This window comes from Triticum aestivum, chromosome 5A (assembly GCF_018294505.1).
Source record: "Triticum aestivum cultivar Chinese Spring chromosome 5A, IWGSC CS RefSeq v2.1, whole genome shotgun sequence".
NCBI lineage: Eukaryota > Viridiplantae > Streptophyta > Magnoliopsida > Poales > Poaceae > Triticum > Triticum aestivum.
In genome coordinates, this window is record NC_057806.1 from 456,602,141 (window position 1) to 456,624,832 (window position 22,692).

Consider the following 22,692-nt stretch of genomic DNA (forward strand, 5'->3'; position numbering starts at 1 on the left):
AGTCTCTCATGAAGGAGTATCATTCTATATGGATTTTTTGTGTTTGTGGTTTTTTATACTTGAAATGCTTCGGTGGTTGTATATAGATATACCCGGCAGCTTGCTGCCAGGGTGCGGCAAGCCGCATTTCCTATCTAGTGGTGGAGAGGAGAGGTGCGGCGTCAGCTGTTTTTAAGGCGTGGGTCGGCCCATGCAGCTGATCCTGGAGGTGGCGCGTGTCCGTGACAGTCCGCCTAAGTGTCGAGACTGCGGCCACGAGACTGCGGATGAGGGGACACGCATGAGAGAAGCTGCTAGTTCGTCCTGGACGAGGACAGTAGAGTCGTGTACGCACGATGCATGGCACGTGGAGCGGTGACACGAGACGCAACACAACGATGGAGCATGTAACTGCAGTGCTCTCCAGGGACTAGCATGTCACGCATCACACGCACCGTGCAAAGTGTAGGTTTCCTATCAGGCTATCACCAAAATACGCCACTTTCTCCATAAATCAATGTCATCTGAGGTGCTGTTTAATAGTAGTGGATCACAACGGCAGCAGATGAATACAACCCCTTACACGTTCAACTTCTAGAATGAGGTTTCAACACTATGAAGGAAAAACAATAGGTAGAAAACTCTATCCACGAAACCAAACTGATGCAGAACTTCCTCTGCCATGCCCAACAGCCAGGTAGAAAGCTCTTCCAACTGTGGCCCAAGCGGTGAAGGTTATGGAACTGCAAGAACAAGAGCCTAAACAAGTTAAGACATGGCGACAAGGGCACCACTAAAACGTCTTATATTAGTTTACAGAGGGAGTAATTTGCAGGCAATGGAGTGGATGGCAGAGGTTTAACTTACAGTTACTTGGAAATTGTTTTAAAAAATGCAGCAAACCTTAAGCTTGTTGCTGCTTCTTGTCAAGAATTTTCTTCCAGCGCTTCTGATCGAGCATCATTGCCATGTCTTGATTAAACTCAGACAGTTATAAAGGATTTGGAAATAGTAGGTCCAGGAATATAAAGAAAATCCCCTTCAACCCACTAGCTTTGTTGCCAATCCAACCAAATCAATAACCAAACCGCGTACCCAATTGAATGGACAGAACGTGCGTTATAGTAAACCTTTTTCTAAGACATAATAATTTTAAAGGCAGATTTTATGAAGACCACAAAAATATAGTGGAGATCTCACAAGCATAGTGACTTGTCTAGAAATAAAAGGTTTATTTGTCAATTCTGACAATCAATTGGTAGCTCAACTAGCAAAACATCAGATATGTATTGTGGAAATTTTGACAAAATGCCGCATCTTAGATCGGCCTCTGCCCTCCCCCTATAAATAACAACTTGAATGTACAACTCAAGTGTGCAAATCACACATGCCTATCCCAGAATTCCAGGTGCGGACAAGCTTTTGCTAGTCAATAACACAAATGGGTGCCATCCTTCGTGTTTTCTTGGATCGAGACTTTGAATACTCAGCAGTTCAATCCCGTCAGTCAAGAATAACCTCACTACTACTTAACATAATGAAATAGTTCTGCATAATAGTCCTTTTTCCAAGAGCAGCAAATAGTTTATAAAGAAGGTTGATGTCAAAACATCAAAATAGAAGTGGCTTGCTGGAATGGAGGTGCTTGACAGTGTTGAAGACAAAGACAAGTGTATGGGCACATGGTGTAGCACAAGGAGTCTTGCTATAGGATTAGAGAGCATCCAGTCCTATTCGATGAAACAATGGATAAGATCACACTAGGAAGCAAGGTCAAGACGGTGTTCTTGAGCCTCAGCAAGTTCAACAGCATCACAGAGAGCTCATCCAGAAGTGCAACAAGCTGTAGGGGAGGTAGATCAGCTCTCCCAGGCGGAATGGAACTGGGTGCTGACAACTTGAGGACTATGTGCCAAACGCACTTGAGCTCCGTGGATCAGGGTCAGGATAGCGGTCGATAATTAAGGTTGCCAAGTATCACAGGTAGTGGAGCTGGAGATCATGCACCTTGAGAAGGTAGGCTTCATGAACACAGAAGGTTACTCAAACTATAGTGCATGCCCCTATGCAATGGGCAGGTGGCTAGCCAGAGGATACAACAAACATACTTTGTCCACAAGCATGAACTTTTAGAACATCACCAAGATAGATTAACTAATAACCACAACTAGTATCTTCTCTGCAGGGTAAAATAATTTTCTTCATGGTATGTAAGTATTTAACCTGTATGTGCATACCATCTTTACCATTGTTACAAATACAGATGCACTAGCGAGTATAAGGATGAGCTAATAATATTGTTTATGTTTCTCAGGATAACACAAGTTTTGAAGAGAGGTGCATTAGATACAGCAACTATACTTGCATTAAATGGAAAGGATAAAAATCACTTGATATTGATAGTGGTTTTGTTTAACTCGGCTGCTGAATTAAAGTTCATAGCAGCTTCATAAATAAATTTGGCAGCAGATCTTCCTAATTTCTCCATCCAGTGTACAGATAACGAGACACATTCTGTAAATTAAGTCTTGGAGGCCTATAAATCTATAGCTGTCAGCGGTATCTTACATATTTATGAGCACTATGTTGCTCGCTCAACTTCAGCTTTCCTGGATAAATTTATTTCAGCGCACACTGAAACTAGGGCGCTCTATATAGTCCTTCTATCAAAAAATCAAGTTCAAAAGCCCAAGAGGCCAAGACTGCACTACAACTATCAGACAATAAACTATGCACCCTTAACCTCATAAAAGGATGGATATAAGGAACTAGGACAAGATTATTCAAAAAAAGATTTCTCTATGTCAATTCTTGTGCCATTACTTTACAGTAGTACAAAATTAGGTCCCATACTATCTGCAGTTTAAACCAGTCATATCCTATTAACATGCATACACATAAATTTCACAAAACTTTGTGTGGTAGTCTGTGATATAAAAATTAACTATCAAACATCACTAAAAATGCAAGAGAAAGCATGTGGACAATCGAAGCCAAATCCGAGATTTTGTTTGATCAGCACGAAGTACATAGTTGACAACCTAGCAAAACAATAAGCAATGCTAAGTTAAAAAGCATATCATGGTGGCATGCCACATGTGACCCTTGCATAGGCACACAATCTTGTCTGAAGCATATACCCAATTCTTCCCAAAATCTGAGTTGGATTCATACACCCTTGTTGAGTATAACATTTTAGTTGTCCAATTTGTTTACCATATAAGACACTCCAGTCCATGCCGTATTATAACACCTGTTTCCAAGTAATCCAAGTCTAAACACTGCCAGAAGGGCAGGTATTTATAGAAGACAAAGATAGCAAGAACTAGTTGGGGAATGGCTAGGCTCAGCATAAAGAAGCTAAGGTTAAGGGATGCCAATTTACTAAACCAGGGAGAAACGTTTGACCGAGGAAAAGACCTCCTAGTCCCAAGCAAAGCACATCCAATGGAGGTATGGTATCTGTTGATACAACCAGGAAGACCGCAAATAGGGCGTGCGCTGACGACCAGGTCGACTAATACTTTCACAATTCAGATAATCTTTCAAGGCACATATTGGTCGATTATAAAGGCACCTTCAAGAACATATATATCATCTATCCAATCTGGAGGCCGCCAGCACAGTAGGTTACATCAACGGAGCATTAACACTGTTCAAACAGCAATCTTAAAAACAGAATTCCCATAACCTGGTACTCCTAAATCCAGTAAGATGGGTAGGTAATTCACTGCAGCTCTAGATATATAGATAGATGATGCCAATCAATCTCAATCAAGAAGACAAAAATTCATATAAACCTAAGCGTGAAGGGCGGTTGGTGATAGGTAGTACTAGATAGAAAGGCATGCCTGTGGGGGAGGGACTTGAGGTTGGAGGCGAGGCCGGTGACGTGGTGGTGGACGCAGGCGGCGGCGCCGAGGGCGAAGGCGCCGGTCCAGGTGGAGATGAGCCGCTGCGGGTCGGAGTGCGGCACCGCGGGGTCGCCCCTGTACGCCCGCGCCCAGTAATCGTCGAACTCGCCCATCCTTCTTCCCGACCTTCTCGAAAGTTCTCCGCCCCTTTCGTCGGCGAGGAGGCTGCTCGGGAGGAAGAAGGGATGGATGGGGTTTGGGCGTGACGAGATTGAGCGCAGGGTGAGCAAGAGAATATCGTGAACCCGGTCTACGAGATATGTGCCGTCTTGTGCTTTGCGATTTGTGCTACGGGTTGCATCGGTGCTCCTTTACTGCTCGTTTGGCAGACACGTGTTGAAATTTAGGAATTTATCTTTTGGATTCAATTACCGCCAGTCCTCGGAATAGTAAAAAATCCTGATAAATTCAACTCATTTTACGGAAATCAGGATAGCCCAAAAAAGTGAAAAGGCCTAGATTGATAAACCCACGCCATCTACTTAAGGAAAAACTACCATTTGTTACAAGCATTCTATTTGGAGGCCTAATAATTGATTTTGTTATAATAGGAGTTGTTGCCGATACCCGCCACCGACAACAATTTCTTCCTTCGCCACTCCTCTTTACTCTCCCAAATCGAATTTATCACGTTGACATCATGCACCGTTGATAACTTGTCAATGTGCAACGGTCAAGCTGGAGGAGCCTCCACCTAGACGAGGTGGAGGTGGACAAATCTTCTTATTCTACTTTGCTCCACAAGCCCGACAATTTCATTAGGGGGCAACGACTCCTGACACTATAGTGCTCACACCCAAACTCTGAGATGACAAACATGCAATGAAGTCGACATCAACCTATATTTTCTTTTTGGCTTATCTTGATGTTGATTTTGTGTTGCATGCATACGTGGGTGGTACCAGTGCACCCTCACTGAGGCTCTCGATAGGATACTAAAGGAGTGGTGCTTAAACCACATGCTACGCCATGACGATCGGCGCATGTCCATGTTGTCCCCAAGCCCAAATGAGAGTAGATAATCATGTTCATGGATTTTCTAAAGTGTGCCCTTAGATTGCTACCTCCAAAGTTCTTTTGGGATGCGCTCGAACTCTTAAACATCGAGTTGGGTTGTGTTATGTGAAAGTAAGGGCATGCCCAATTAAGATTTCTTCCTTATCCAAGGAAAGCTCATAGCCTTTAAAGCCATTTGAAATTTTATGAACCATTCCTTGTTTAATTAAGTTCAAGTGTTTGATATTATACCCCCGAACCAAAACTCTCATTTCACAGGGGTGTTCAAAGAAGGGAAGGGATCCCTTCTTTTTTTACTGCAGTTTTTGTCCTTTTGCTCATCGTCTCTGCTCATGTAATATGAGGCCCTACCTTTCTACCTTCTGCCTGGTTGTGTCGACAACAACTCCCCCTCAAAAGAAGGATGTGTCGGTCTCATACTCCGGCAAGGGGTAAGTGGGAAATACAACCATGCCAGTGTGAGCGAACTGGGTGTTGTTTAACCTAACCATTTGGATTTAAGTCCTAGACTTGAAGGCACATCTCGATTTGTGAAAATAGTCATGAAAATCAAGCTCAAAACATACGAATGCATCAACAATCCTTTGAGATAATTTGGTTTATTCAACCCAGGGAAAAAGAGACTTTTCACAAGCTAGTTGTGTTATTTTACAGAATGAGCTAGTTGTGTATTTTCTTCCAGGCTGATCTACTTGTTTTTACGATAAAGGGTTTCCCCCGCTTTATATGATAAAGCAAACACACGATACATCCAGCTCGCTGGGCCGCAGCACAGAAAAGCCCAAAAGAAAAACAAAAAGAAAGAAGAGAAATAAATGCCGACACCGGCAGATCAATGAAGAAAGGAAGACCGGCAACCGCTGCACCCTCTGAAGAAGTACCACCACGCTCCCAGCATCTCGAAGCGCGGCGCACCAACAACACCTTCAAGAAGGAATGCGACGATGCCGCCGCTGTTGCCTGAACAAGTTCTAGGGTTTCCCAGGTACGCGAGGGATAGTGGGGAAGGGATATACCCGTTGCCCCTCAGGAAGGTACGACGGCGCCCGCAGGCGTCATCGCATCGGTGCCGACAGGGATTTCTCCCGATCCACAACCACCACCACCACTCCAGACACTTCTAAGTGCACCACCCACGCAGCAACCCACCAGCATGTGCCACCACAGTTACCGGACCACCCTCGCTGTCTTTCTGGAGCTGCCAACACGAGGCCTGGAGAGGGAAAGGAGACAACGGCCACGAGAGCGGGCACTACTCGACCGGTGGGAGGGAACAACCTCCATCGCAAGAGCGAAGCCGACCGAACGCGGAGACAAGGACTTGCCGGGCCCTATGGCCCGGTCGGGCCCACGTGGGCCCAGACAGTCCCTGTCACCATGCTGCAACACGCCGAACAACGAAGTAATCGCGCTCGTATACCGCCGCCGCCTCGCCACTGCCACCAGGAAGCGACGCCGTCGAGCGCCGTGCCACCGGCTCGACCCAACCCAGACCCAGATCTGGGCTCGGTGGGCGCTGCCAGCCAACAACGCCACCGTGCCGCCCCACGACCAACGGCCGTGCCGTCGCGTCGAGGGCCACCGTGGCATGCAGCATCGCCGCCACCTTGCCACACCGTCGTCGGCCGAAGGGCACCGCCACCGGCCACCACCGCCCGAGCAGGAGGGTTAGTGCGCGGGGAAGGACAGGCCCGCCGCCGCCAGCAGCACCACACGAGCAAGGCCCGGCGGCGACCGCCGGCGGTGGCGGGGGGAGGGAGGAGCGAGGGGAGCGCAGAAGGGAGTCGGGTCGAGGCCCCCGGTTGCCCCGCTCGGGGAGGCGACGCAGGGATCACATGGGAGGGATGGGGGAGGGAGGGGTGGAGGTGGGGGGAGCGGGGGAGGGCCAGCGGCGGCGCGGGGAAACCCTAGGGGAGCCGCTCGCTCCGCTCGCACCGCTCGAGTACGAGAGTCGGATTGGTCTGTCAATCTACTTGTTTTTTTATAGGCAAAGCCGAGTAATGCTAGAGCTATGGGTAGTTTTTTTTGCAGGATTCATCATGCAGATTGACTTGAGCAAATGTGTTGATTTAGAATTAGCATGTGGGTACCACGCAGGTAAATTTCGGGGGAGGGGGTGGGGGGGGGGGGGGGGTTTGAAGGGTTTGTATGTGGTGCATAAGGTTCCTAACCCTAGCCGCTGCCAAAGCTTTCCTACACGCCGTTGCCTTGGTCCCACTCATCTTCCCTGTCCGGGAGCCTCGACGACAGCAAGAGGAGTGCGGAACCATCCTTCTTCTTTTGTTATTTCTTATTAGGTTTTTTGGTTCTCACATGACATCGACGAGGTAGTCGCAATGAGGGTGTGTTCGAATAAGGTATATCTGGTCTCTCCAACTCCCGCAATGTTTGATTTGGCGCCAACGGAGGACTTGTGAGTTTTTGTGTTATGAGATCTATTGACTCTCTTCGGATCTAGGGAGTTGGTGCGTCTTTCAAGTTGATCTATTGACTAACTATTGGTGTGGCGGATATAACATCTTCTTCTGTGTTGTTCTGTGACATGTTTTGGCTTCTCCAACCGCATGAACTAGTGATGATGGACTGTGAGCATGTTGGGTGATACTCCAACCAATGCTGCTTCAGCGATTTCTAGATCTCGTCTCAAGGGGCGAGTGATTACTGCGATCTTCAAAGCCTAGTAAGCCGAGGGCCTTTGCAAGTGTCTTTTCTTTATTGTTAATTCAATGTAATTTTCAATCGAAGGAACAAGAAGGCCCCATATGATTTGAATATATTTTCTTACTGGTCGTCTTGCCTCAAGTTAGATTCAGTCTTCGTTTGTTCATGTTCGTGTATCTACAGGTTGGATCCTTTCGATCTGCACTTCTCTTCACCGGCGACGATTATTGTTCTGGTGCTGGTTCTTAGGGCCTTAGCACGACGATTTTCTGACTGTCTACTACAACAAGATTTACCCGGCTTTAATGACGGCGGCGTGTCTTCGGCTTACTCTATTGCTTGTAGTCGTCGCTAGGCGAACTACGAATATCGATGTAATTTCTATTGCTTTCTTATGTTCTTCATACTGCCATGGTGTTTGTGTAAGTTTGTCACGTGAAAAGAAAAACGAATGACGAGAATAGCAGTATTGGATGTGAAAGACGATTAAAGGCATTTTCGGTGCAATTGCATGAAACACCTGCTAGTTGAGTAAATCTTTTTTTTTTTTTGAAAAGGAGGATACATCCCGGCCTCTATATCTGGGTGATGCATGCAACCACAAAATTTTTATTGGAGGATACTTTCACTTCCCTAACCTCTGCATCAACTATGGATGTATGCGACCTTTTAAGTATGAGTACTAGGATTTTTAATCTCGATTACGCACCGAGTCTAGCCCTTAATAAATGTGTGAGTATTAGGAAAGTCTGGTCCTCGAGAATAAATAGGAACCTAAATTCGTCTCCATGAGCATTTGAACCTAGGTGTTTAGTTTGTACATCCACTCATCCAACTAGTTGAGTTAGGCTCACTCAAAAAAAATGAGAGAGATTTTCACTTCCCGGCCTCTGCACCAATTAGGAATGCATATGTTTATTTTAATATGAGTACCAAGATAAGCATGATCCTTAGAATTTTTTAAATGAGTATCAAGATATTTTTTTCATGTATAGTTTCACTTCCACCACACACCAAGCTTGAGGCTAAACTTCATAAAATTCTGAATGTATTCTGCTGCATGACCAACTTCCACTTGGCACTAGCACACTTCGAAATGGAAATTTCCTGGCCACCTTACATGTTACCAAAGTATATAAACCTTGGCGCACATAGTACACGCAAGAATCGCCATCGATTAACATCCAAATCATCGTTCTAAACAAGGCCGGTGCGGATAAAGAACCTGCTGAAAACCCACACACCGCAGTACTGCAAGGATAACCAACGGCTTAAGTCGCCCTCAATACCCTGGCTGCATGTCAACTCAACCAATCATGGCCGCTTTTGTTGGACTTCAGCTTTCAAAATCGATCACATTAAATCATGATGAACACGCAGACGAAAAAACTTTTGCTAAAGACACCTGTCGTGCCTTGTTCTTTTTTCTTTATTTCTCTTTTTTCTCACGATGTTACAAAACTCCACAGCCGGCTGAATATATATACTCCACCAGCAGTGGCCGACCCTTCAACCTAAACCGACTCGGACTCAGCCAAGATGACGTAGGACTGCTAATACTACAAGGACTAGTACACGTCTAAACTAATACTCCTAGCCGGACTACTACTAGTACGACTCCTAGCTACCAGAACTCACGTATAAACTCTCCGATTAGTATTTCCTAATCTAATTACACGGCAACCTGCCGGACAAGTAATCCTATTACAACTCTAACTCAAGATTACTTCTAACAATCTCCCCCTAATTTTGACATGTCATCTCCTTGCGCTTCCTCTCGTCTTGACTCTTGCAGCTTCGCGACTTGTCGATCCAAACTTCAACATACAATCTGGACTACCAGCCCATAGGGTCGCATCTACACGTGCAACATGCAAGACTGGACGCATCATCAGTTTTCACGTCGTTCAACTTAACTGGTCACTGTCCCACTATACGTCAAGCTTGATCTTCAACTGTCATATCCGTACACTGAGTATGACCCGTCTGGAAACATGCAACGCACCTCCTTGCCCTGTCATGTTGTGCCACCGCCATTGCTTGCCCGCTGCCTTGCACTCGGTCCGCACCATACTCCTTGTACTTGCTTGCAATAGATGCACTCTCCACTGCTTGCACACCTCCTCGCTTTACGATGGCTTCGCCTACCATCGTCCGCCTTCGGCATCACACCGAATCCACACTGGCCGCAACCAGGATGCTTCACGAGGACATGGACATGACTCACGGAACACCGTGCACACTGCATCCACTCCAACGAATCATCACCAAGACGAGCACTTGGACACGACGACGACTCACAGACGCAACGACAACTAACCGTGCAAACTCGCACGACTCCTTGACTCATTCGACTCCCCCGGACGATGATCTTGATGAGCTCCAGCACCACACACTGGCACCACCTCTCCCATCAACGATCTCTTTCCACCGTCTTCCCGATGACAGTCTGCCGTCTCCCTCCATGTCGCTCCACAGAACGACGGTTGCTTGATCCTCTGCGTCGCTGCATCACCCAGCAACTTCATCGCCCGCCCTTCCTCGTCGCCGCACCACCCAGCAACTATATCGCCCGCCCCGAGGCGCTAGTCGGGTCGCTACCCCGGGGCAAGCACTCGACTCCTGAACCTTGCTCTGATACCAATTGTTGGACTTCAGCCCTCATGATCGATCACATCAAATCACGATGAACACGCAGACGAAAAAACTTTTGCCAAAGGCACCTGTCGTGCCTTGTTCTTTTTTCTTTATTTCTCCTTTTTCTCATGATGTTACAAAACTCCACAGCCGGCTGAATATATATACTCCACCAGCAGCGGCCGACCCTTCAACCTAAACCGACTCGGACTCAGCCAAGATGACCTAGGACTGCTAATACTACAAGGACTAGTACACGTCTAAACTAATACTCCTAGCCGGACTACTACTAGTACGACTCCTAGCTACCAGAACTCACACATAAACTCTCCAACTAGTATTTCCTAATCTAATTACACGGCAACCTGCCGGACAAGTAATCCTATTACAACTCTAACTCAAGATTACTTCTAACAGCTTTGATGAATCAAATCATCGGCGCAAAGAAGCAGCGACGAGCCGACGACCCTCCTCGCATTGTTGTCTGAGCGGAAATTAACAAGAACATAAGGATGAATCCAAACCTTGTTGCAATCCTGCAAGCCTTGTTGCACTGTTCTTACCCGAAACAAACACAGGGATGAATCCAAAGCTCCTTGTTGCAATGCAAACGAAGCTGCCATGTTTCTCCTACCTGCTACGACGCCTATATAAACCATGCATGCCGACTGTGGCATTTCTCATCTTAGAGACGACCATCTCATCATTCTCATCAGAGATGAAGAGCCTCTCATTGTACTTCTTGCTCCTCGTTTCTGTGGCGGCACTGCCACTGCACGCCAGTGCCTCGCAGGAGGCGCGGCTGAGAGAGTTCACCTCGTCCAGAAGAGGCAGTGTTAGCAGCACCGACACGTTTAGGGTGCGTAACATAGCGGACAGGGTTGCCGGCAGCCTGAGCGCAGGGAGCTCTGTCTCCGACCAGAGCTCCATGAAGGCCGCCGACAAGATCACGGCGCTGCCCGGGCAGCCGGAGGGCGTTGACTTCAACCAGTACGGCGGGTACGTGACCGTCGACGAGGAGAACGGCCGCGCGCTCTTCTACTACCTCGTCGAATCGCCCTCCGGTGCTTCCGAGAAGCCGCTCGTCCTGTGGCTCAACGGAGGTTAGAGCATGGCATTAATTGGCAACTGCATAGCTGTAAGGTGCACGTTAATTTATAGATACTGTTGGTTGATCACGCTAGATATATGTACGCATCCACAGGGCCAGGATGCTCTTCCCTCGGCTTTGGAGCGATGCAGGAGCTCGGCCCCTTCCGCGTAGCCGAAGACAACAAAACGCTCAGCAGAAACATCAACGCCTGGAACAACGGTAAGTACCCATGGCAACTCTAATCCCTCCCCACTTGGACCTGCTTAATTACAGACCTGAACTTATTTTGCTTGTGAAAAATAATGGCAGTGGCTAACGTGATCTTCCTCGAGTCGCCCGCTGGCGTCGGGTTCTCCTACTCGAACACGTCTTCGGACTATGACCTAAGCGGAGACGAGAGAACCGCCGACGACGCGTACGTCTTCCTGGTGAAATGGCTGGAGAGGTTCCCGGAGTACAAGGACCGCGCCTTTTACATCTCTGGCGAGAGCTTCGCCGGCCACTATGTGCCAGAGCTCGCCGCCACCATCCTGCTCCACAACACATACAACAACAGAACCATAGTAAACCTACAAGGCAATGGTACGTGAAATTTACAGTTACACACATTTGGCCCTCCCCAATCAGTTTTAGCATCACTTGCCACCCTTCTTTCTCTTGATTGAAGGTCGGGAACCCGTATCTGGACGAGAAGAGGAACATCCAGGGGGCCATCGACTTCGTCTGGACCCATGAGGTGATATCCGACGAGGTGTACGCCAATGTCACCAAGAACTGCGACTTCGGAAAGTGGGACGGGAATGTCGCCGGCACGGCGTGCAGTGGCGCCTGGGACGCGTTCGACGGAGGTCAGATCGACTACTACGACATATACGCTCCGGTTTGCATCCACGCGCCCAACGGAGCACGTTACCCCAGCGGCTACGTAAGGCGACAATTCATTTTCAATTACTTTTCCGGGCATGACATGATGACAATGTTCTGAATGGCTAGCTAAAACGACATGCATGCATGCAGCTGCCTGGGTATGATCCGTGCAGTGTTTACCCTACCTGGGCGTATCTCAATGATCCGGCGGTGCAGAGCGCTTTCCACGCTAGAACGACGAAGTGGTCACCCTGCAAGTGAGATCCTTCAACTTGCAGCTAATATGTACACTTGCCATTTTCACCCAACACGTACGGAACTCATGTGATTTTGCGCATGCAGAAACCTGCACTGGAAAGATGCGCCAATGTCCATGCTGCCAACCGTGAAATGGCTGATGGAAAGCAAACTTCCGGTTTGGATTTCAGGTAACAGATCACGACCGCTGTAAAAGTACATTTTACCTTTTGCGTTATTCATCTATATACCTTTCAAAATTCACCACCCAATGAACTTCCCTACATTCTACAGTGGTGATTTTGATTCCGTGTGCTCGCTACCGGCGACGAGGTACTCCATCCAAGACCTTGGTCTCCCTGTGACCACTCCATGGCGTCCATGGACAGCAAAGGAGGAGGTAAATCCCATAATAAAAAACACTACTCATCTGAATGCATGGCTGGTCACCCTGAAACTCATGGCTTCGCTGGTTGCACTCGCAGGTGGGAGGCTATGTCCAGCAATACGCCGGGGGATTCACGTTCCTATCTGTGAGAGGAGCTGGCCATCTGGTTCCATCCTTCCAGCCAGAGAGGGCATTGGTGATGTTGAGCTCCTTCCTGAATGGGATGCTCCCACCTTACACACAAGAGCAGTGAGTCATATGCCAAGACAATTGCTAGTTTGCTACGGCATGAAAATGGAGTCGCCACTTGCTATGAGCTAATTAATATTTTCCTGTGAGAGATTTATTTGCTTAATTTTGGTATAATACTATGTACTTGTATCTGGTTAGAGTTGAAAAAGGTCCATGTCCCTTTTGAGTGGACACATGGATTTCTTTTTGGATGATTTATGATGTACTCTGCGAGTGCAACCCCGGTCGCCCCCCTCTTCCCCCTCCCCCTCCCGTTCCCGCCCCTGCGCCGCCTCCTCGGGAGGTGGCCGGGGCGGCGCGCCCCTCCCCTTCCCTCGGCCCCCACCCCCATGAGATCTCCCCCGCCGTCGCCGGCGGGTGCCCCGGTGGCGGCGGGCCCTTCTGTACCCACGCATTCGTCTCCTTCCCGTGGCTGGTGACGGCGGCGGTGATGCTCGGCTGGGCGGCGGCCCGGTGACCCGGCGGCGGTAGGCGCGGTGGCGGTGCTGCGCTTACCAGGAGGGCGGCGTGGTGGCGTGCGGTGGCCGGCGGCGCGTCCCCGGCCCAGATCTGGGCCCTCCCGGCCCCATCTGGGTCCTAGCGGGCCGGTCCCCGGCGTGGCTTCGTCGTCGTCTGCGTGGTGAGGAGGAGGAGCAGCTCGGACGGGGGGCGGCGATGCCGACGGCGTGCCTGCTACAGCGCGATGGCGGGAGCTTTACAGGCATGGAGTTCCCGACCGGGCCTATGGGCCCACGGGCCTGGTATGCTCCTGCTATTGTGTCCGGTCGGCTACCGTCGTTGACGGTGAAGGTTGTGCCCTCCCGCGTGCCGACGGTGCTGCGGCCCCTAGTCCCAGCTCCTATCCCTTGTTGTGCAGACCTCACTTCGTGGTGCCGTGGTGAGACGGCGTGGAGGCTTGTTGACCATGGTGGCGCAAGATGGTGATCGGTTTGGTGGCAGGCTCTGGAGCACCCGAGGTGAAGGTTGGGATCGGGGGAAACCCCTGTCAGCCTGTCCGACACCGACGCGGCGACGCCGGTGGGTGCCGCCGGACCTTCCCGGAGGGCGTCGGGGGCGACCCTTCCTCTTGCCTCGTCGTGTACCGGGGAAAACCCTTGGCAGCAGCGTCATCACCGTCGCGGTCCTTTTTGGAGGTGCTGATTGGTACCGGTGCTTCGGAGCCTTGGAGCTTGGTGGGAGATCTTTGGTGGGCGCAATGGTCGTGAAGCTTCTTCGTTTCCATCGATCCGCCGTTGTCGGCATTCTTTTCTCTTGTTGTTTCTCTTTTGTTTCTTTTGGGTGTGATTGTGATGCTTCCGCCCCAGCATCTATCCTTGGATATATCAATTGGTTGTTTTGGAATACAAAGCGGGGGAACTCTTTTTCGGAGTGGTTACAATTGCACTTCTCGTATTTCTAATAGACAAAAACTGGTGTACCTTGTAAATTTATGACTTTGCGAAGAGCCCGCAGAGGTTTTATTCTATAAGGAGAAATAAATCTCTACTAATTACAATAAACAAAAGTGTAAGATCAGAAGACGGCTTATGTAGTCTCCGTCTTGGATGGACATACCCTCATATTATTGTACTTCCTATGTCCCGAATTACTTGTCCATATATCTGTATCTAGACAAATCTAAGACAAATAATTTAGGATGGCGATAATAGTATTTTTTTTCTTGGATTGATATGTGGGCAATACAACAAAAAGACTAACACCACCGAGGAACTGTTTATATGTGGTACCTCACCAGTGGGGCGAAGGCATTTGTCTCCCCCATTGTTAATCTGGTCACTTACCAGTGGCGGGTGCAAAGTCATGCTGGCCCGCCTAGGGTTTTTTCACCGTTTTCTCTTTCTTTTCTTTCCTTTTTCTTTTTGCAATTATCAAATTCCGATTTTTTTTCAAATTTGGATTTTTTATTTTTTTGTGAACATTTTATTCTCAAATCCATAAACTTTTCTCAAATTCTTATTCCCCCCCCCCCCCCAAATTTCCTGAAGTTTTTCAATTAAGAAATATATTTTTTTGTGAATTTATTTTCCAAATTTGCGATTTATTCACTTTGAAATTTTTCTAAGTCTTGAACTTTTCTCAAAAAAAAAACATTCCAAATGCCATGAGCATTTTACAAAAATTCATGAACTTTTCAAATTTGTTCGATTTTATTTCAAAATTTCTAATTGTTTTCATTTTTGTGATTTTTTCTCTTTTGAAAAATGCAACAGCCAACTCTCGTGGTCAACGATTGCAGATTCACTAGTTAACGGTGCATGAGCGCCAATTATCCTAATTGGCACCAATTAGGAGATCTCAGTTTTTTCTGGAGAAAAAAAGAACACCTTGCTCTAGTTAGGGGCCTCGTTTATGTACGCCTATTCATGGACCCTTTGTTTTTTCTTACTTCTGGATTGCGGATTGTGTATTCCTCAACTATTGGTTGCTAGCTTCATTGTGCCCCAGTTAAGAAGCTGCATGTTTATTTTTGTATCCATGGAGACCTCCTATTTGACGTGCTTTTGCGTCAAATAGGCTTGCGACGCACACTTGGAGCCCGACTCGCTACACAGGTGCTGTAACAGCGTTCACTCATCACTGGTAAGGGAAGCAACTAGTTGACGAACGCTTCTTCGGAAGCCTCATAACGATCATTTGCGTGGGTTGACTTGGCGCGCTCTTAGCCGCTGCCATGTGTCGCGTTCTGGGCACTCTTTCCGGAGTTTTCTTTTCGCACACATTTTCGACTTTTTAGATGGGTTTTTCCGGTTTTTTCTAATTTTTTGATTTTTCAACGGTCTTTCTTAGCTTTTCGACAAAAAAAATTGTGCAGATAAAATGCGTTTTCTTTTCTTTTTTGCTTCTTTAAGAGGCGCGGTATTGCTTTCACGAGAGGCATGGTTTTGCTTCCGCGAGAGGCAACGCGATTTCACTTCTTTTTTCTTCCGTGAGAGGCACGGTTTTGCTTCCGTGAGAGCTTGCCTCTCGAAAACAAAAGAAAAAACGCATTTTCTCCTCTCTTTTTCTCTTTCACGAAAGGCACGATTTTGCTTTCGCGAGAGGCACAGTTTTGCTTCCGTGCGAGGCACGGTCGTGCCTCTCGGAAAAGGAAAAAGAACGCACTTTCTCCTTTCTTCCCTTTCGTGGGAGGAGTATTTTTTGTTCCGCGAGAGAGACGACCGCGCCTCTCAAAAACGAAAAAAAATGTGTTTACATTTTTTTCTTCAGTGAGCGTGCCTCTCGAAAATGGCTTACGGAAAGGGGGGAAAACATGCTTCCGGTTCGGTTTTATCGTCTGGTTTTTCCCGTAAAAATAAAACCATGAAAACCTATCCACATGGGATTTAATTTTGAAGATCTCGACGTGAAGAATTGAACGGTGAAAGATTTGGATGCACGGTTTAAGAGATAATACATTTTGAATAAACATATCTACGAAAGAAAGGAAAAAACTACCAGTTTGCGACAAGTGGTGCGTTGCGCCACTTTTCACAACAGGGAGGTGTGAGTGATCTTTGGAAGGAGTACTCTTCAATTAGTGATTTTGACTGGTAAGAGGTGCTACCAATAAACAGTGGCGGAGCTTGGGCCACATCTTAGAAGGGGCAAATGGGCTTGGCGGGCGCGGGGCGCGGGAGGAACCAGGGAGCAACTAGTTGACGAGTGCTCCTTCGGGAGCCTCACGATGATCAGCGTCACTTGGCGCACTCTCAGCCGCCCGCCACGTGTCGCACTGTGGGCGCTACCTCCGAATTTTCATTTTCGCATGCATTTTCTGCTTTTTAAACGGTTTTTTTGGGTTTTTTTTATGTTTCGGTCTTCCTTAGCTTTTGGATCGAAAAATTGTGTTTTTTTTCTTCTGCCAGAGTCACGGTTTTGCTTCCGCGAGAGACACGGTTTTGCTTTTACGAGAGTCACGGCCGTGCCTCTTGAAAAAGGACAAAAAACGCGTTTTCTGCTTTTTTTTCTTCCGCGAGAGGCATGGTTTTGCTTCTGCGAGAGGCACGGCCGTGCCTCTCGAAAATGGGAAAACACGTTTCCTTTTCTTTTCCTTCCGCGAGAGGTACGGTTTTACTTTCGCGAGAGGCACGGTTGTGCTTTCGCGAGAGGTACGACCATGCTCCTCGGACACAAAAAAAATGTGTTTTCGCTTTTTTTTAGTTCCGCGAGGGTACGGTTTTGGTTCCGTGAGAGGCACAGTTGAGATTCCGCGGGAGGCAGGGCGTACTCTTTCGGAAAGGGAAAAAATCCATGTTCCCAGTTTGATTTTTTTCGTCCAGTTTTTTTCGTGATTTTTTTTTCCGTCAAAACGTATCAACATGAGATCTAGTTTTGAAGATCTCGACGCGAGAAATCCAACGGTGAAAATGTTTTGAATAAACGGATCAAAAAAAAACAACTCCCTGGTTGCGACAAGTGACGCATATATAGCGCGCCACTTGTCGCAACCTAGGGAAGGTAGGAGTAATCTTTGCAATGAGTATTCCTCAATTAGTTTTTTTTTGAGACAAAGTACTCCTCAATTAGTGATTTCGGAGGAACTAACATCAGGTTTATTCTAGATTTATGCCATTCTATGGTCCATTTACGGTTGATAATCTCTACTACTATAAAATAAGCAAACGTTAACTCCCCTAGACGCACCCCGTTTACTGTACACAGAAGAAAACACATCAATTGGAGGGTCAAGATAAGCCTACTCAATGGGATCTAACCGTCAATACAGAAAAGTACCCCTGACGTTGTACGATAAGCAATTTAGGTGGGCGGACGAAACTCTGCCGTCCTTGAGCCAACGCCAACAAAAAGAAAAGAAAAAAACACACCGAAACAACCACATCCGCCCCAAAATTAGCGGCGACCAATCCTCCTGCCGCTCTTCAGAGTTGCCCTCCACCGAAACGCCCGCGCCGAGGACGCCCGCACCAACGACGCCAGACGACGCCGACGACGCCCGCGACATCCACGACGACAGCCTCCTCGCCAACACAGGTGCATGCTTTCTCTTCAATCTTTCAGACGCCGTCGCCCACACTGACGCGACTGTCTCCGGACTGCGCATCGGCGGCGGCAAACTCCTCGGCATGCACCTTTGCACGCATCTTTCAGACGCGCGACTGTCTCCGGACTGCGCATCGGCGGCGGCAAACTCCTCGGCATGCACCTTTGCACGCATGTGAAGATGCTAACAATGACATCCGTTCATTGCTCCTGTTTCTGTTCTGCATAGTTCTACATAAATAGTGAAACCATGGTTAATCCACATACTAGGATCTATGATTGTCCATGTAATCGATGCAAGAGATGAACCATATGTCGTGAGCATATGTTATGAAAACCAATCATAAAGTGCATGAGCAAGTGAAATCATACCACGGATCCTCAGCAGATCCCCATGGTACTGAAAATTTGATACCACTGACCTAACCTATGACTGAAACAAATCTTTGTAGTTTGCCACAATGTTCTGTCAAAATCATATGACCATAAGAAAATACACTCTATGCATGAGGCCTCTTGATCGAAAGCGACAATCGCGATTGAATCTATTACAAAGATGTCCCCTCAAAATCATATGACCATAAGAAAATACACCCTATGCATGAGGCCTCTTGACAGCGACAATTGCGATTGAATCTATTATAAAGTACAGCATTACATTTCGAGGTTGTTGGTTCCATATTCTAAATGATGGTCTTGCGCTCCATTAAATATAATGATCTCACATGTTTTTACAGGAGTTCGTATTCGTATGGGCCCTACCACTCCCAACAGGACCCCCACTCCCAGCAGGACGCGCACCCCCTTCCAGGATATAAGCAACAACCAAACATCAGGTATTGATCATAACCCAGTCAGGACGCGCACCCCCTTCCAGGATATAAGCAACAACCAAACATCATGTATTGATCATAACCCAGTCACTCAAGTTCGATACAGTATTACAACTGCTGAACTGTTTCATGATTTGCAGACCCAAAGGAACTAAAAAGGCAGAGGGATAGAGAGCGGTATGCAAAAAATAAAGATGAGATTAATAAGAGAAGGCGTGAAGCCTACAAAAGAAAAAAAATACCAGTGAGGAAATAGATGGCCTACATAACGGAACACCGGCACAGCTAGCTGTATCACAAGGTAATGATGATCAAATTTCATTATCTATGCCCCAATTGAATTGGCTATAACTTATTTGGAACATGATATGGTGAGTCTCAGTTCCATATAAATGTTTGTATAGATGGGACCTAAACTAACAAAAACCCTATTTTCAGATATACATTCCAGTTAACATTGAACACTTCCATTGGTACCTAGCAGTTATAAATGCCGGGCAGCGATGCATCCAGGTGCTCGACTCGCTAGGCCCAGGAATGAGCCGCAAAGACCTCACCGCTATGGTTAGTCATTAGTCCCACTACACCATCTTTTGATAACACGATTTCTGTTATTGTTCGGTTGTGATGCTAATACTTTTTCATTTATTCATTCAACAGCTCAAAGGACTAGAAAATGTATTCGAATATGCATCGCTTCAAGTGGAACTAAAAACTGATAAGTGGAAAGACTTAAACATCTCATCATGGCCAAGGGAAGAGTTTATTAAGAGCAAACTACAAAGAGACTGGTATACCTCCTAACTCAAAGGCTCAAAGTAATTGACTTCCGAAGACTCTGAATTTAGGCTTATTTTGACAGCAATCTGTAGGAGGAATTAGTTTAAATAAGCATGGAGTAGTTTAACATTCTTGAAAGCAAGCTGCGCACACATCTTACTGAATTTAGGCTCATCTTGAAAGCAAAGTTTTGATAGTTTTTTAGCTTTGACATACAATTTTGATAGTTTGGGGACAGATTTAGTCACTGAACCAATTATGACCAGCACATCATTAAACTTTAGTCTCAATATATCTGAATTTCTATCTCTGGACCATGTGGCGGCAAGCAAGCAAATTAAATTGGTAAACAGTACAGTGTACAACTGATTCAGCACTAGAGGTCGACAGTGATAGCACCAAGCGAAATTCAGTAATTATAACCAGCAAATCATTAAACTTAGTCTGAATATCTCAATTCTATCTCTGGACCATGTGGCTGCAGGCAAGCAAATTAAATTAGTAAACAGTGCAATGCCTATCTCATTGAACACTAGGGCCTGAGAGCAACTAGATTCAGTCAAGCATGCAAGTGAATCTAGAGCAGCAGAAAAATCAGGGAACCAGACCTATGAAATCAAAACGAGAGAGAGGTAGAGGGAGGCTTGACCTTGGATTGTTGCTGCCCCATGGCTGGGCGTCATCCCGTGAGAGAAGCCTCACTCCTCCTCTCCCTACATCAAGTTGGTGCAGGTGCGTGGTGAGTTGGAGGCTGGCTGCATCCATTGGCGTGTTGAGGTCTCCTGCAGCCCAGCACGAACACCAACAGAGCAACAAGGTGTGAGGAACACGCATACACTCCTGTAGAATTGAATCAAATAGAGAGGGGAGGCGGGAGGTGGCGCACTTTTTCCTTGAGTGAGTGCTGCTAAAAATCCATGGCTGGGTGTCTTCATCCTCCTCGCTGTGCATAGAGTCCAGTTGCTGTGTGCGTGAGGCAGGAACGTACATCTCATCTCAGGGAAGGGAAGAAGAAGAAATCCAAGAGGAAAGGAGAAGGGGGCGGACCTGTATGTCGTCGGGGTAGCCTTCCTGTCCCGGAGCCACGGGGTAAGGTCGCCGGAGCCAGACGGAGCAGATCCAGCGCCGGCGCACGCGCATCCAGCGCCTCCTCGCCCAGCAGCACCATCAGCGGCGGATAAAAATTCAACCTTTGACCTACGGGGTGTGAGAGAGCGGCCGCGCTGGTGACGAAGGGGAGGGCAGCCTGACCAGGGAGCGCCGGCGATGGTGACGAAGGGGAGGGGGCGGCCTGACCAGGGAGCGCTGGCTATGGTGGAGAGAATGGGGAACGGAGGAGATTGTGAGGGAGTGGTGGGGAACTATCCAGAGAAGAATCTAAGGCGGCAGTGGAGATGATGACTGACGGTTTTTTTTTAGAAATCTGACGTTTTTTTCTTAATACTACTATGTAGAGTACTGTACTAGGTAGTGACGGGAGAGATTGTGATTGATCACGGCCTTGTCCGAACCAAAAAAGAAGTTGTCTTATTTTTATCGGTCGTGCCCGATTCACCTCACATTATAATAATAAAAATTAGATCCAGAATAGATGTTTTTACTATAGACTAGGATACATGTGTTGGATCAGAAATATGTCACACTTTTTAAAAATATAATTTGAGTGACATGATAACATTTTGTAGCGATCTGATACCATGTTAACTTGTTTTGTTTGAGACGTGCGTTGCACGTGCATGCTTACTAATAGGAACAAATCTCCCGGTCTGGAGGTGATGGCCCAGGTTGGGTACGTGACTAATCTGCAGCACAAAAAGTAAACAATTAACTGTAGTGGCAAATCAGAATATTTTTAAAATGGAATGGTGAACAATTTTTTAAAGCAAATGTTGAAAAAGATATTTCGTTTTCAAACATGAATAATTTTTTTAAATAATTTTTTAAAATTTTTAGTTTTTAAAAATCTTGAACATTTTTAAAAATTGTGAAAAGTATTGTAGATTCCAAACATATTTTGAAAACAATTTAACAATGCAAAATTTGGAAATTTCAAACAATTTTGAATAACGATTAACATTTATTTAAAATACAAAAATCTTAAATTTTGAACATTTTTAAAAAAACTAACACTTTTTAAGATTTTTTGAAAAAACAAAAAATAGAGGAAACACAAAAAACCAAATTGACAAAAAAGGGTAAAAAATGGTTCAAGAAGGTTCCTAAAATCGGCCAGGAACCTTCTAGAAGGTTCCCAAAATCACATACTTTTATCCCGTCCTCAAGTAGGAGCACAATATACTTTGTCGGCTTTGCTAACAAATATGACTTCCGTCTGGGTTATTGGGCCCTGTCGTCTTTTTCTTAAATTTTGATCACTTACTTGACTAACAAAATATAAAGTATATGTTAAAAAAGTATGTTGTTGGATTTTTATTCAAAGAGGTTTTAATGATATAATTTTTGTGGCATATAACTTACAGTTTTTAGGTTTATTTTTTGTGGGGAAAAACTTTCGACCTATTCATTAATCATCATGACAGTACAAAAGAACACAAGAAGCAATAAAAATTACATCCATGTTCATAGACGACCTAGCGACGACTACAAACACTGGAGCGAGCCGAAGGCATGCCGCCGTCATCCCCCCTCCATCACCGGAGAGAAGCAAACCTTGTTGTAGTAGATAGTCAGGAAGTCATCGTGCTCAGGCATCAAAGAACCAGCACACCAGAACAACAATCATCGTCGATGAAGATACGCATAAATTGAAAGAATCCAACCTGTAGACACACAAACATAGATGAACGACGACCAGACCAAACAGATCCATCGAAGAAAAACATCGACCGAATCTCGCGAGATCCGTCGGAGACACACCGTGACATGCTCTCCGACGATAGTAGATGCACCGCTGGGATGGGCTAGGCGGGGAGAAACTTATTCCATTTTCGAAGAGTCACCACTGCCTCGTCTTCCTGAACAGGACACAAACCCTAAATAAGCTTTAAAAAGGCTTACATACGGAGCAGGAGCCCTTCCACCGGCAAGGCCGTT

At 46.6% G+C, this 22,692-nt stretch overlaps 2 protein-coding genes across 6 annotated transcripts; one reads left to right on the forward strand and one right to left on the reverse strand.

The window, feature by feature from the left end:
• The first annotated feature begins 10,720 nt into the window (after positions 1-10,720).
• On the forward strand, positions 10,721-13,104 carry LOC123107161 (serine carboxypeptidase 1-like). The gene is made up of 8 exons (XM_044529164.1): positions 10,721-11,311; positions 11,413-11,520; positions 11,611-11,877; positions 11,961-12,226; positions 12,319-12,425; positions 12,511-12,590; positions 12,693-12,805; positions 12,891-13,104. Exons 1-8 carry the CDS (start codon positions 10,789-10,791, stop codon positions 13,044-13,046), a joined length of 1,620 nt encoding a protein of 539 aa, XP_044385099.1. The 5' UTR covers positions 10,721-10,788; the 3' UTR covers positions 13,047-13,104.
• Positions 13,105-17,683: 4,579 nt separating this feature from the next.
• LOC123103977 (uncharacterized) lies at positions 17,684-21,010 on the reverse strand. 5 transcript variants are annotated; one of them, XR_006450049.1, is made up of 5 exons: positions 20,686-21,010; positions 20,525-20,601; positions 20,288-20,420; positions 18,189-18,256; positions 17,684-18,114 (listed from the first exon to the last, which is right to left on the reverse strand). XR_006450049.1 is itself a non-coding variant. In XM_044525680.1 (5 exons), the coding sequence occupies exons 1-5, from the start codon at positions 20,804-20,806 to the stop codon at positions 18,032-18,034; spliced, it is 462 nt and encodes a 153-aa protein (XP_044381615.1). In that variant the 5' UTR covers positions 20,807-21,010; the 3' UTR covers positions 17,684-18,031. The 5 variants fall into 5 exon arrangements, 3 of the variants coding, with proteins under 3 accessions (XP_044381615.1, XP_044381616.1, XP_044381617.1); XM_044525680.1 differs by having other exon boundaries at positions 20,525-20,581; XM_044525681.1 differs by lacking the exon at positions 20,525-20,601.
• Between the last annotated feature and the right edge of the window lie 1,682 nt (positions 21,011-22,692).